Below are 14,922 nucleotides of genomic sequence, written 5' to 3'. Positions count from 1 at the left end.
ATGGTAGACACTGTAGGTTTTCCAAGGCAGAGATAAACTGAGACATGGGGTGGGGGGCTTCAAGAAACTTCTATATGTTTTCTCCTCCCTTATCAGTCCACCCATCCATCTACCCATCCACTGACCCACCCACCTACACACTCATCCTTTATCCATCCATCTATCCATCAACTTGTCCATCCACCCATCAACTCATCCATCCATCCACCTACCCATTCATCCATCCACCCATCCATCCACTTATCCACCAACCCACCCACCTACCCACCCATCCATTATCCATCCATCCACTTATCTATCCATCTATCCATCCACCCACCCATCCATCCATCCATCCACCCACCCACACATTCATCCATCCATCCATCTACCCATCCACCAACCCACCCACTTACCCACCCATCCATTATCCATCCATCCCTCCATCCCTCCATCCCTCCATCCCTCCATCCACCCATCCACCCACCCACCCACCCATTCATCCATCCATTCATCTACCCATCCACCAACCCACCCACTTACCCACCCATCCATTATCCATCCACTCACCCATCCATCCACCTACCCATTCATCCATCCATCCATCTACCCATCCACCAACCCACCCACTTACCCACCCATCCATTATCCATCCATCCATCCGCCCACCCCATTCATCCATCCATCCATCTACCCATCCACCAACCCACCCACTTACCCATCCATCCATTATTCATCCATCCATCCATCCATCCATCCATCCATCCATCTACCCATCTACCCACCCACCTACCCACCCACTTACCCACCCATCCATGATCCCTCCATCTATCCATCCACTTAGCTATCCACCCATCCACTCACTTATCCATCCATCCATCCATCCATCCATCCATCCATCTACCCATCCACTGACCCACCCACTTACCCACCCATCCATTATCCATCCATCCATCCATCTACCCACCCATTCATCCATCCATCTACCCATCCACTGACCCACCCACCCATCCATTATCCATCCATCTACCCACTCATTCATCCATCCATCCATCTACCCACCCATTCATCCATCCATCTACCCATCCACTGACCCACCCATTATCCATCCATCCACCCATCCACTGACGCATCCACTTACCCACCCATTCATTATCCATCCATCCACCCATTCTTCCATCCATCCATCTACCCAACTACCGACCCACCTACCTATTATCCATCCATCCACTCATCCACTGACCCACCCACCTACCCACCCATCCTTTATCCATCAAATTATCCATCCACCCATCAACTCATCCATCCATCCACCTACCCTTTCATCCATCCACACATCCATCTACCCATCTACCAACCCACCCACTTACCCATCCATCCATTATCCAACCATCTATCTATCCACTTATCCATCCATGCTCTCGTCCATGTATCCATCCATCCATCCACCCACCCATCCACTCACTCACCCATACACCTACCCATCTACTGACCCACCCACCTACCCACCCAACCATTATCCATCCACTTATCCATCCACCCATTCATTCACTCATGCATCCATCTACCCACCGATCCATCCATCCATCCATCTATCTACCATCCACTGACCCACCCACTTACCCACTCATGCATTATCCCTCCATCTATCCAACCATCCATCCACTAACTCATCCATCCATCTACCTATCCATTCATCCATCAACCCATCCACTTTCCCACCCATTCATTATCCATCCATTCATCCATCCACTGACCCACACACCTACCTACCCATCCACTGTCCATCCACCATCCACTCACTCATCCATCCATCCATCTACCCACCCACCCATCCATGCATCCACCATCCACTGACCCACCCACTTACCCACTATCCATCCATCTATCCATCCACTTATCTATCCACCCATCCACTTATCTATCCACCCATCCACTCACTCATCCATCCATCCATCCATCCATCTATCCATCTATCCATCCATCTACCCACCCATTCATCCATCCATCCATCTACCCATCCACCAACCCACCCACCTACCCACCCATCCATTATCCATCCACCCATCCATCTACCCATCCAGCAACCCATCCACTTACCCACCCATTCATTATTTATCCATCCATTCACCCACCCATTCATCCATCCATCCATCTACCCAACCACCAACCCACCCACCTACCCACCCATCCTTTACCCATCAAATTATCCATCCACCCATCAACTCATCCATCCATCCACCTACCTATTCATCCATCCACACATCCATCTACCCATCTACCAACCCACCCACTTACCCATCCATCCATTATCCAACCATCTATCTATCCACTTATCCATCCACACTCTCATCCATGTATCCATCCATCCGTCTACCATCCACTGACCCACGCATTTACCCCCTCATGCATTATCCCTCCATCTGTCCAACCACCCATCCACTAACTCATCCATCCACCTACCCATTCATCCATCAACCCATCCACTTGCGCACCCATTCATTATCCATCCATCCATCCACCCACCCATTCATCCATCCACCCATCCATCCACTGACCCACACACCTACCTACCCATCCATTATCCATCCACCATCTACTCACTCATCCATCCATCTACCCATCCACTTACCCACCCATTCATTATCCATCCATCCATCCACTGACCCACACACCTACCCACCCATCCATTATCCATCCACTCATCCATCCACTCATCCGTCCACTCATCCATCCATCCATCCACCGACCCACCCATCATTATCCATCCATCCATCCACTCACTCATTCATCCATCCACTCATCCCTTTACATGCCTACACATCCTGACACCCATGTAAAGAAGAAAAAAATGGTCCAAGGGAAGAAGTCAACCAACTGTCCAGCCATTTTATTTGTCCATGCTGTGATCCAGGCCCAGTGCTAACGTTGGGGAGTCCAACACAGCTTAGACACTGAGGGGCTCCCAGTGTGTGGGGCCATGGGGCTGTGGTCTCAGAGGTATCTGAGTTTCATCAGTGTCTATGGGCACGTAGTTCAGAGGTGCCATCTCTTGGTGGCTCAACACAATCACCAAAGGTCCTCGCTGTCTGCTTCACACCACGAGCTGTCAACCGCAAGCAGAGACAACCCGGGACCAGCAGATGCACGGGCACACAGCAACCTGAATCTCCCAGGCACATGGAGAGAGATACACAGATAGCTGTGTACATGCAGAAGCACACAAGACGTACACACATCAGCACCCGGGAGGTGCTCGAGGGTGCCGTCACATGGCAACCCCGAGCATCCTTAAAGTCTCTCTCTCTCTCTCACACACACACACACACACACACACTCACAGGGAAATGCAAATGGACACACATTAGGACACCACACACTTCTGGAGGAGAGCTTTCCAGATTGAGAGGCACTCGATGTAGTTGGACCCAGTGTAGACCCAGGGATAACTGCCCTGGGTCTGTGACACCAACCAGCCATCCACTAACTCACTGCTGCTCGTGGGACCCCTCACCCCAGCTCTGCTGCCCCATAACTGAGGATACACGGCAACGGCAGGGCATCCTGGTGAGGAGCGGGCTCCCTTAGCTGGCTTCTGCTGAGTGACGATGACCTGTCCCTGTGATGGTCATGTGATGCCGAGGGCAGGAGCCTGCCCACTACATGGCTCAACTCGAGGTCACTGCTCAGGGACCCTGCTCAAAAGGCCTGAGCTCAGCAGGCTGTGGCCAGAGACCTGCTTCCTTCCTAGGGATACCGATGACACTGCAGCCCAGGCATCTGGGGCCACTTCTGCCCACAGAACTTGAGAACCCAGCCATGTGAGGGTCCCCGTGGGGCTGACCCCATACCCAGACCTCGCCCCTCCTCACCCCAAAGGGAGTACTGGAATTAAGAAGAAGTACAAGCCATGGAATGATACAGGCAGACTCAATATAAATAAAATATTCATATAAAAATAGTCTCTTACAAAATATTCTCTCTTATCCAGTGGCTCACTTTCCAAAAGATGGAAACTGCTGGGAGTTTTAGTATTACCTTTCCTCTCTACATATTCCAAACTGGACTTTTCTAATGGTGACGTTTGAGCTGGGGAGGACTACAGGATGGGAAACGTATCCTGGAAAACGTCTCTATTTCTGGACCAGCTTAAATCTCTGGAGAATTAGCAGCAAACAGCAAAAAAATATAAGTGTGTGTGTATATGTCTACATAGGTATACAGGATGTCTGCCCTTGCACTTAAACATCTAGTGCGGCAAGGGGGTAGTTGCGAAATCAACTAGTAGAAGTATCTGCAGAAAGAATCATTATGTACAGTTCTACTCAGCTCCTTGTCCTAGCGACAGAATTATCCCACAGGAAAGCAAGCGGTCCACTTTGATTGCAGAAAACGGATCCCGACGAGGTGGAAGGGTTCTTTTTAATTAAATAAATTAATATTATTTTTTATCAGAATAAATTGTTAAATATTGCTCTCTTGAGGCCCCGGAGTCCAGAGTTTCTGGTGCGAAGGCTCTGCTCCGGCCAAGGAGGCCCCAGGCAGCGTCTGGGGCCGAGGGAGCGGCGCTGGGTGTGGCGTGGACAACTCGGGGCCCTGGAGGGGTCCCCCGCAGGGGACCCCACAGCAGACAAGACAAGCTCAGCGCGGCTGCAGAGGTCTGGGCCGCGCCCGCGGCGTGGAGAGCGTCCGGTCCTCGCCGCCCCACATGCGGCCAGTGGGGCCGCCGCCCCGCCGCTCACTTGCACGTGTAGACCTCGGTGCGCTCGCTGCACGTGTTGCACTTGACGTAGCAGCACCAGTGGAACTTGCAGTTGCACTGCCACACGCGGGCGTACTGGTGGGTGTTGTAGCCGCGGCCGCAGCACATGAGGTCACAGCCGCTGGCCTGGGGGGCCGTCTTGTTGCAGGCACGGCCCTGCGTGCCCACGCTGCCCGTCACCGGGTCCTCCTCGCAGTAGTTGGGCGACTTCTCAATGTACACCAGGTCGGTGTCCATGGGCTTGCGGTAGGAGAGTGGCTTCTTGATCTTCAGGAAGGTGGGCCGCTTGTTGCGGCTGGCGCGCACGGGCTCCACGTGAACAGCCTCGTTGTACTTGTCCTTGAGCACGTAGCCCAGCTCGCGGAACTGCGGCAGCGTGGTCCAGCAGGTCTTGGTGGTGCATGAGCCCGACACGCCGTGGCACTTACACTCCAGCTTCATGTTCTCCTCCAGGATCTGCGGGGGTAGCAGGGAGAGCACAGCGCGTCACTGCGTGGCTGGCCGAGTGGGGCCCCTGGCCCGCCCGCCCCCTGCCCCGCCTGGCTGGGCTTGGCGTGTGTTTTTCTTTCTGGCGCAGGAAACTGAGACCTGGATTCGAACCACTCTCACCTGCAGCCTTTGTGCTGTGCCTTCCCCAGGACTCGCCTCCCCTCCCAGCCAGCCCACCCTGAGTGGTCCTCATGCCGGCGCTTACATAAGTTCAGGCCAGTCCAGACCACACATAGGTTCTCTCGGGGCTGCACAGGCTTAAAATCATTCTTGAACCAACATTTAAAAACCAGGAGACTTTCAAAGACAGACTGCCAGGTTTGTTGGCAAACAGAAAGGGCATCTGGCAACTCTGGAGTGATACTCAAATTATTTCATAACCAGTGCAGCTGGGCACTGACCTGCTGGCCACAGAGGCCAGCACGGCAGTCCTGCTGCATCTGGCTCCCCTCAGCCAGCATCATCGCATGGCATGATACCTGGAGTTCTATCAGCACCTGCCTCCCTCACGGGTCGGCATCCCTCAACTCGCCACAGTCCTTACCACTCCCTGTTGCTTCCCTGACCACAGGCTATGCTTTTTCAGAGGTCATCTGCTTTGATCACTTGTGGCAGCAACCTGAATCTCCCAGGCACATGGAGAGAGATACACAGATAGCTGTGTACATGCAGGAGCACACAAGACGTACACACATCAGCACCCGGGAGGTGCTCGAGGGTGCCGTCACATGGCAACCCCGAGCATCCTTAAAGTCTCTCTCTCTCTCTCTCTCTCTCTCTCTCTCTCTCCCCCTCTCTCCCTCTCTCCCTCTCTCCCTCTCTCTCTCTCTCTCTCTCTCTCTCTCTCTCTCCCTCTCTCTCTCTCTCCCTCTCTCTCTCTCTCTCTCTCTCTCTCTCTCACACACACACACACACACACACACACATACACACACCACACAGGGAAATGCAAATGGACACACATTAGGACACCATACCCTTCTGGAGGAGAGCTTTCCAGATTGAGAGGCACTGGATGTAGTTGGACCCAGTGTAGAGAGATGTCCACACTGCTATGGACATCTGAGTCTGGTAACCCTGACTCTGATTTCACCTTCCCTGACTCCCAGCCCGGATGATGTTTTCCTTCTTCTGAGTTCCCAGCACCTCTCGGGCATCATCACAGCATGAGGGGCAGCATTGTACAGGGAGTGAAAAGCAGAGATTTGGACCCTGGGTTTAAATCCCAGATCTAACATGAACCTGCTGTGTGCCCTCAGGCAACTTGCTTCAGCGCAGCTGCAGTTTCCCCACGTGCAGAACGGGGAGGATGATAGTACTTCATTATAATCGTACAATGAGATGCTGGACAGAAATGAGGATGAACTTCTAACACACAAGAAGCTCAGGTCTCTAAGATGTAATGTTGCATGAAAGAAGTTGGATGCAAAAGAGAATATACTGTGTGATTCCGCTGATAGGAAGTTCAAGGGCAGGCAAAGCTAACGACTGGTTTTCACTTAATCTTTATTTACATGTATAGGCAGTGGGCCAGAGATGGTCCACGTGCTGGATTTTGCTGACCCCTGCTTTGGAATATCCCAGCAATAAAAGAAGACACCATTTACCAAACCCCCCATCGTATAAGATATTTATATTGCTTTCAGGGTTTGTTTGTTTGTTTTCCAATTTTTCTCTTCCCTCCTTTCTTTCTGTTTTTTTACAAACTATATGTAATGTGTAAGGAGGTGTTTTTGGAACTAAAGCTTCTCCTACTTCCTCCTCATCTTCAGCCTGATTTCATCCTAATGGACACTTGCTGTTGTGTGCCAGGCAGTGGGATGGGGATGTATTAGTGAACGTGGTTTCTGGGTCACTTTCCTGCTTCTTCATCCAGACTGCCAAATTGCCTTTGCCTGTTACATAGTGAAAGAATAAGTGAATGAATGAGTAAGTGACTAGACATCTATTTGTCACCTGTGCACACCACACACTGGGTCCGTGCTTTTCTACGTGGCGTCTCATTTAACTCCATGGAGTTAGCGTGACTCCGTTGAACAAGGCAAAAACCGAGGCTCGGCTGACTCCTGGAGCGGGTCTGTGAGGTGTTCGGACACGAGGGTCTTACTGCCAAGGGGTGCGAATCGAGTGCTTGGTGGCTGCACACTTGCTCTGTGACCTTGGGATTGTCACATCCCCTTCTGCGGGCCTCAGTTGCCTTCAGTGAACGTGGAGTGAAGGCAATTCCATCTTTTCTGACAAAAGTTAGAGGGCTGGAACGAAATCAGATATCCCAAAATAGCCATTAGTTCTGCCTCTGGGTCTGGGCCTGTGCTGGTGCTGGGGACACAGAGGTGACAAGATAAGATTCCCGTCTCCAAGGATGGGCCCATGTCCAGGGTCCTCCCAACCCTGGATGCTCAGCTTCCAGGAGGAGGTGACCCGTGCTGGTCAGTATACTCAACAGAAGGGGAGACCACGGTGTCTGCACTTAAACAAGCCAGCGAGGCCGGAGCATCCCGAGTGTTTGGGGACAGGGATGGACTGCGGTCAGCGGAATGCCTGGTTCCAGGACACCTAGAGCGACAGAGCACATACTGTCCTGCAGCCTCCACACACGTGCAGCTGGTGGTGGGTGAGCAGCCCCCCAGATCACACAGATGTCCCTTTTGGTCATCAGTGAGGAGATAGTTCCCAAATGTGACCATTCCGTGATGGTCTAAAAAGCGTGGGGAAGAGCGAGGGGCAGAGGTGTGATGTGTGCCGGGGGCAGAGTTGGGCAGGCGTGTCTGAGGTCGCACGGCCTGGCTGGTGGATCTTAGTGTGTCAGAGACTCCAACACGGATGCCTGGGGGCAGGGGGCATTGGGAACAGATTCTGACACTGAGTGTGGGTGAGGCCACAGAGCACCTGGAAAGCTGAGATGCACAGAGCTGTGACTCAGAAGTGTCCCTTCCAGGATGTGTGCCCTAGAGAATCATATGCTTGTGCGCACAGGAAACAGGTTCAAGAATGTTCAGAGCATCGGCGTTCATTGTGGCTCCAAACTGGGCGGGACCTGATGTCCATCCACGGTTAAATGGATAAGCGGAGGCGTGTGGGCTCAGCGGGACACTTGAGGGCAGCGACCATGACCAGCTACGGCAGCAGAGGTCAACCTCAGAAGTACAGTGGGGAGGGAAAGAGGCAATCGTGGATGATTTCCACAGAATGATTTCATGTGTATCAAGTTCAAAGGCGGCATAACTGGACTGTGTTGTTTAGGGGCACATACAGAGGCGGTGAGTGCAATGGAGAGGAAAGAAATGAGGGTCATAAATATCAAGGCAGTGGTTGTCCGTCGGGTAGGAGGTGAGGGGCTGTGGCGGGTGAGGATCACCCAGGGGGCGCCTGGGGTCCTGGCAATATTCTGTTCCTTGATATGAGTGCTTTAAAATTATTCTTTTAAATCCACGTGGATGATCTGAGCGCTTTTCTGCGTGTAAGCTGTACGTGCAATTTATAAAAATGCAGTGGGCACAGCAGCCCACAAGCACAAGAAAATACGCTCAGCATCATTCGCTCCAGGGAAATGCACGTCAGCAGCACAGTGAGACACCAGTTCGCACCCACTGGGATGGCTACAAGGGGAAACACAGGTAGAACAGTTGCTGGCGAGGATGCGGAGAAAAGGGAACGAACCCTCAGGCGCCACTGGTGGGAATGTGGAATGGCGCAGCCCCTGTGGCAATGGCCCGGCAGTTCCTCAAAGTGTTGAACATACAGTTACCAAGTGACCCAGGGTTATGGTCGCAATGTCTGGGTCTCGCCCTCCCCACCCCTCAACTCATACGTTGAAATCCTAACCCCCAAAGTGATGGTATTTGGTGGGGCCTTAGGGAGGTTCTTAAATCATGAGGGTGAAGCCCTCGTGAATGGGATTAGTACCTCATAAAAGAGGCTCCAGAGAGACCCCAGCCCCTTCCAACTCGTGAGGACCCAGTGAGAAGGCCCCAGTTATGAGCCAGGAAGTGGGTCCTCATCAGGACTCAACCCTCATCTCGGGCTCCCAGCCTCCAGGACTGGGAGAGATCAATTTCTGTTGTTTCTCTGCCGCCCAGTCTGGGGCATTTTGTTGTAGCCACTCAGGCACACTAAGACACCCAGCAGTTCCACTCCTGGGCATATACCCAGGGGAAATGAAAACACACATCCACATAAAAAACTGATAAAACCAAGTTTATAGCAGCATTCTTTAAAATAGCCCCAAAGTGGAAACAACCCATATGACCACTGATGAACAGATAAATGAACCCAACTGATGAATAGATAAACGAAGTCCATCCGTTCAGCAGAATATTATTCAGCCCTAAAAAGGGGTGAAGTGCCGACACCTGCTACACCATGGATGGACCTTGAAAACATCATGCTCAGTGAAAGAAGCCAGACACACAAGACCACATACTGTATAGCTGCGTTTATAGGCAATGCCCAGAAGAGGCAACTCTGTGGAGACAGACGGTAGACTAGTGGGCTGGGAGGAGGTTGGGGAAATGGGAAGAGACGGCTGAAGAGGGTGTAGGTCTCTTTTTGAGGTAAATTGATTGTGGTGATCGTTGCGCATATCTGTGAATATATTAGTGTTGACCTGTACGCTTTGAGTGAGGGCATGGTACAGTATATGAATTAGACTAATTAAGTTGGCTTTTTAAGAAAAAGTCCCTGGTAGGACGTCGTGAAGAAGCATTGGGTTGTATTTGTGCGTCTGTGACACTGAATGTGTCCTCGGTGGTGGCCCCTGAGCAACGAGCCCCAGGGCCAGGGCCAGGCGCCCAGGCTGGGCAGGCAGCTGCCTTCCTCTTCTTCTGTGGCCACCATGACCTGAGGCCGTGGCGGCATTTGTGTGGGCCCCTAATCAGATGACACGCAGCCCCTTCATGCCGCAAACTCTGCATCTTGAGAGCCTCAGTGATCACATTATGTCCGCATTAAGCTGGGCATAATCACAGCCGCCCTGGCCAGGGCTGGTCACCCAGATGGGCACCGAGCCCTTTGCCCAAAGCAGGGGACAACAGCAGAGGAAGTGGGTGGAACAGAGCCACGCTGTGCTCCCACCGTGAGGCCAGCTGGCTCCCAGCTTCCAAGCTGCCCAGGGGGACTTCCGGGGCACCCCCCTTACACTTGAAGAGCTTGGGACACGCCGAGCACCTGCTGTGTGCCGGCACCGTGCAAGGACTGGGGTCTCAGTAAAGTTAAGGCCACGAAGCTGCCGCCCTTGTAAAGAAGACATGCTGTGGGGAGAGGGGAGCAGGCACCCACTTCAGATAATAGAATAAGTGAGACGGAGAAGGTGGGAGAGGATCGGGGCTGGAGAGCGCGGGAGGAGGCAGGGGCGGCTACGTGACACTGATGGTAGGGGGACACCCGAGCAGAGGGCAGCACAGACCTGTCCCCTCGTTTCATCTCCACTTGAAAGATGGACTGAGGCAGGGCAAAGGGCCCGAGGCTTCTGCACAGGAGGGCAAAGGCCTTGCGGTGACCGGGCTACAGTGCAGGTGCCCAGGTGGCACAGGTAGGGGGGCCCATCCCAGAGGCTCTACCAACCATGTTAAGCAGGTGCGACTTTTTTTTATTATTCAGTGTTTTTTTGTTGAACTTTTAAGTTTTATATTTACGGAAAAATTGTGAAAATAGTACAGAGGATTCCCATACATCCTGTATCCGGTTTTGCCTATGACTAACATCTGACATTAGTGTGGTAAACGTAAACTTATTAGTGTGGTAAATTAATTAATTAGCTAATATTAATTTGCTATTATGAACTGAAGTCCATACTTCATTCAGATTCCCTTGGTTGATAAGGTGCGTCCCTTTCTGTTCCAGGATCCCATCCCGGCCACCGCACGGCATTTAGTCGTCCTGTCTCCTTGGGCCGGGAGACGGGGTTTTACTGCGTGTGGACAGGGCAGCCAGTGCTGCCCGGAGCAGGATTTACGATTTTAGAAAGGCCTCACGTTGTCTGTAACAAACCCAGCACTCACGCTGGTGCTGGGGGACTGTGTGTGTGTGTGTTTGGGGGTGGAGGGTAATATGGGAAAGCTCTGTACCTTCTCCTCAGTTTTGCTGTGAACCTAAAACTTTTCTGAAAAAATAGTCTATTTAAAAAAAAATCCCAGGAGAGGAGGAGGGAGTTTTTCTGGAGTCAAGATTTGGTTGTTTCTGCAGCTGACCGGCTGGATGTCCTCACTGGGCCTGGGTTTCCCCATTTTGAACTCAAGGGTTTGAAGTAAATGATTTACGAGGCTGCTTCTGACTCTCTCTGAGAATCCTGACCTCATATCCACACTGCTTTTTAACCCAGACCAAGCGTTTTCAGAGCTCTGATGGCATCTGGTAGTCTGACACCTGCTGAGAGATGGGCATATCCATCCCATTTCACAGGTGAGGAAACTGAGTCTCAGAGAAAGGAAGGGACTTAAGACCACAGAGCAGGCTGGATCTCCTCCATACGTCTCTCCAGAGCACTCCCCACCCTTCCCCAGGAGGCTGGACCAGAGGGTGGCACCCCTGAGCTTGATCTAGTTCCCTGATGGCTATCGGTGAGTGGCCTGGCCCAGGGCACACCGGCCGAATGCAGCCGCGCCCCTTCCAGGTGGGTCTGGCCAGTGGAAGGCACTGGAGGGAGCCCTGAGGGCAGAGCAAAGTCCTGGTTAGTAGTCCTCCCGCTCCCCCCTGCTGGCCCACAGGGTGGCTGTGTTCCTCTAGCAGAGGTCATGGCTCCCACATCCTCTCTGTGAGTCCCCCTGGGTTCTAGCAGCCCGACCACCCTAAGGAGTAATGGGACCCCTGGCGCCAGGCCCAGGGTGCTGCACCATCCCCCTTGGTTCCTTTAACTTTGTCCTTTGTTTTATTAGCAACCTCTTCTTTACAAAACAGCTCTGTTGCAATATAATTCACATACCATACGATTCACTGTATTAAAGTACACGATTCAGTGGTTTTCAGTATATGCAGAGCTGTGCAACCATCACCACTAAGTTCAGAACATTTTCATCACCCCAGAAGAAACCCCATGGCCATGCGTAGTCGCTCCTGTTTCTCCCTTCATCTCAGTCCCTGGCAACCACTAATCTACTTTCTGTCTTTATAGCTTTGCCTGTTCCGGACATATAAATGGACTCATACAATATGTGGCCTGTTGTGTGTCCAGTTTCCTTCACTCAGCATAATGCTTTCAAAGTTCATCCATGGTGTAGCAGGTGTCAGCACTTCCTTCCTTTTTATGGCTGAATAATATTCCATTGTAGGGGTATGCCGCACTCTATCCACCCATTCATCAGTTGTTGGCCTGCAGTCTCTGTTTAAAACTCTCCCGAATTTCCTAGTCTGAATGTGCCTGTTGCATGGGCCCTGACCCCGGCGCTGCACACCATTCCTCGTGGCAGAGCCAAGCACGAGCCCACCCCGGGACTCCCAGCCTGTCCTCTTTCCCCTTCGTCCACCTCTGGGCTCTGCACCTGCCGGCCCTTATCTGGAAGGCCAATCTTTACTGCCATTATAGAGGCTCAAACCAACAATTCCGCCACAGAATATGTACCCTCCGGGGAGGCTCATGCATGTGTAAAATGACAGCCTCAGAGAGGCATTATCTGAAATATCAGAAGGCCGAAAGGATCTAAAGATCACCAATGGGGACTGGTTCTACAAATCATGGTGCACCGATAGACTGGAATGTCCTGCAGCTGCCGGAGAGAATGAGGCAGCCCTGCACTTTCTAGTGAGGTACACAGTGGAGAGAACAGAGGTGCAGGAAAGTATGCAGAGCAGGAGCTGTTTGTACGAGACAGAAAAGACCTGTGCGTGCGTGTTCCTAAGAACACAGAATAACATCCCTGGAGGAATACGTGAGACACTGGTAGGAGTAGCTGCCTCCGGGGAGGATACCAGGTATCAGGGGCCTTACTTTTCATAGGACTGTTCTTTGTACCATTTGAATATTCTACACTGTCAGAAAAAAAGTCACCTCCTCCACAAAGCCTTCCCTGATTGCCAGGGCAGTCGTTCACTCCCTCATGGTTTCCATAACTGTCCTGGGCTGTTGGGTAATTTTCACTTTGTCCCTGTGGTGACTGTCTACCTGTTAGCTTCCCCCATCAGGCCAGGAGCCCTCTGTGGTGGACATGGAGATATACCACCCAAACCCCCTTCAAGGGAGGTCTTGCTTCACAGCTACATGTAGAGATGTGCTGGTGAACAGACTCTCAAAAAAAAAAAACAAAAGCCCTGTTTTGTAGTGTTTGCCAATTCCTGTGGGATAAATCCTCCCACCATGGCCAATTTTAAGCTACCGGAGGTTTCCCAATCAGCTTGCAAATCTCTAATATTTATTTAATACTGCATCTTACGAGTGATAAGCCCTGGCACCAGCACACCATGGGACAGGGAAGGCTCCAGCTGTCAGATCCTGCAGGGTCTGTCCCAGCTCCAGATCCCTTCAGCCCTCTCTGGGGACAGAGAGAGGCAGGGGTCCCAAGGTCCGGACACTCCCACCGCAGCTCCAGAGCACCCACCGTGGCTTTGCAGGCCAGCATCACAACTGCACTTCTGCCCTGTCCTGCTCCTCCCACCCTCTTCACTGACCCCTAATAAACAGCTTAGACCGAACTTCATCTCGGCCTCTCCTCCTGGAGAACCCTACCTGTGACACTCCTGGGGGGCTGGGGACATTCCCCTCCACCTCCTAGCCCCGGGCAGAGAGCCTGGCGTAGAACAGGTGCCGGCCAACTGCGAGGGGAAAGAAGGACCTACTGTGTGTCTGCTCTGATGTGCATTCATTCACTTGCTCACTCATTTTGCACTGAGCACCTACTGTGTGCTGCTGGCATCACTCCTGCTGTGGAGGCCCTGGGAGGACCATGATACAAACAGATGCTGCCCCTGCCTTCTCTGAGCCTGCAGACCCACACCAGAAGCAGCCATGGAATTAATACTCCCCCCAAATCTAATTACACGTTGGTGAGTGCTGTGAAGGAGTGACACAGAGAGCGAAGAAAACTTGACCCAGGAGGAGCTGCTCTGTTTGCAGCAAGGGCCAGATACCAGGAAGGACACATTAGAATGAGCTAAACTCAAGACCATACAATGGAGAAAAGACAGGCTCTTCAATAAACGGTGCTGGGAAAACTGGACAGCTCCATGTAAAGGAATGAAATCAGAACACTCCCTAACACCATACACAGAAGCAAACTCACAATGGATTAAAGATGTAAATGTAAGACTGGATACTGTAAAACTCTTAGAGGAAAACATAGGCAGAACATTCTAGGACATAAATCACAGCAAGATCCTTTTTGACCCACCTCCTAGAGAAATGGAAATAAAAACAAAAATAAACAAATGGGACCTAATGAAACTCAAAAGCTCTTGCACAGCAAAGGAAACCAGAAACAAAACGAAAAGACAACCCACAGAATGGAAGAAAATATTTGCAAACGATGCGGCCGACAATGGATTAATCTCCAAAATTTACAAACAGCTTATGTGGCTCAATATCAAAAAAACAAACAACCTAATCAAAAAATGGGCAGAAGACCTAAACAGACATTTCACCAAAGAAGACATACAGATGGCCAAGAGGCACATGAAAAGATGCTCAGTGTCACTAATTATTAGAGAAATGCAAATCAGAACTCCAGTGAGGTATCACCTCACACCAGTCAGAATGGGCATCATTA

At 51.6% G+C, this 14,922-nt stretch overlaps 2 protein-coding genes across 2 annotated transcripts in view; one reads left to right on the top strand and one right to left on the bottom strand.

The window, feature by feature from the left end:
* Positions 1 to 450: 450 nt before the first annotated feature.
* Positions 451 to 1,072, top strand: LOC137232939 (guanine nucleotide exchange factor subunit RIC1-like; the record flags this gene model as incomplete). The annotated part of the gene is made up of 2 exons (XM_067755777.1): positions 451 to 796; positions 885 to 1,072. Coding segments are annotated over 2 exons (534 nt in total), but the record flags the coding sequence as incomplete, so codon positions are not given.
* Positions 1,073 to 4,383: 3,311 nt separating this feature from the next.
* The window catches only part of WNT7A (Wnt family member 7A), a 65,694-nt gene continuing 55,155 nt past the window's right edge, over positions 4,384 to 14,922 (bottom strand). Inside the window, exon 4 of the mRNA XM_067755603.1 lies at positions 4,384 to 5,197. Within this exon, the coding sequence (XP_067611704.1) occupies positions 4,718 to 5,197 (480 nt within the window). The 3' untranslated portion in view covers positions 4,384 to 4,717. The remainder of the gene's footprint in view (positions 5,198 to 14,922) is intronic.

Source organism: Pseudorca crassidens, chromosome 10 (genome assembly GCF_039906515.1).
Source record: "Pseudorca crassidens isolate mPseCra1 chromosome 10, mPseCra1.hap1, whole genome shotgun sequence".
NCBI classification, from domain to species: Eukaryota; Metazoa; Chordata; class Mammalia; order Artiodactyla; family Delphinidae; genus Pseudorca; species Pseudorca crassidens.
Note: the sequence above shows the minus strand (reverse complement) of the source record. Positions and strands in the feature narration are given on the sequence as shown.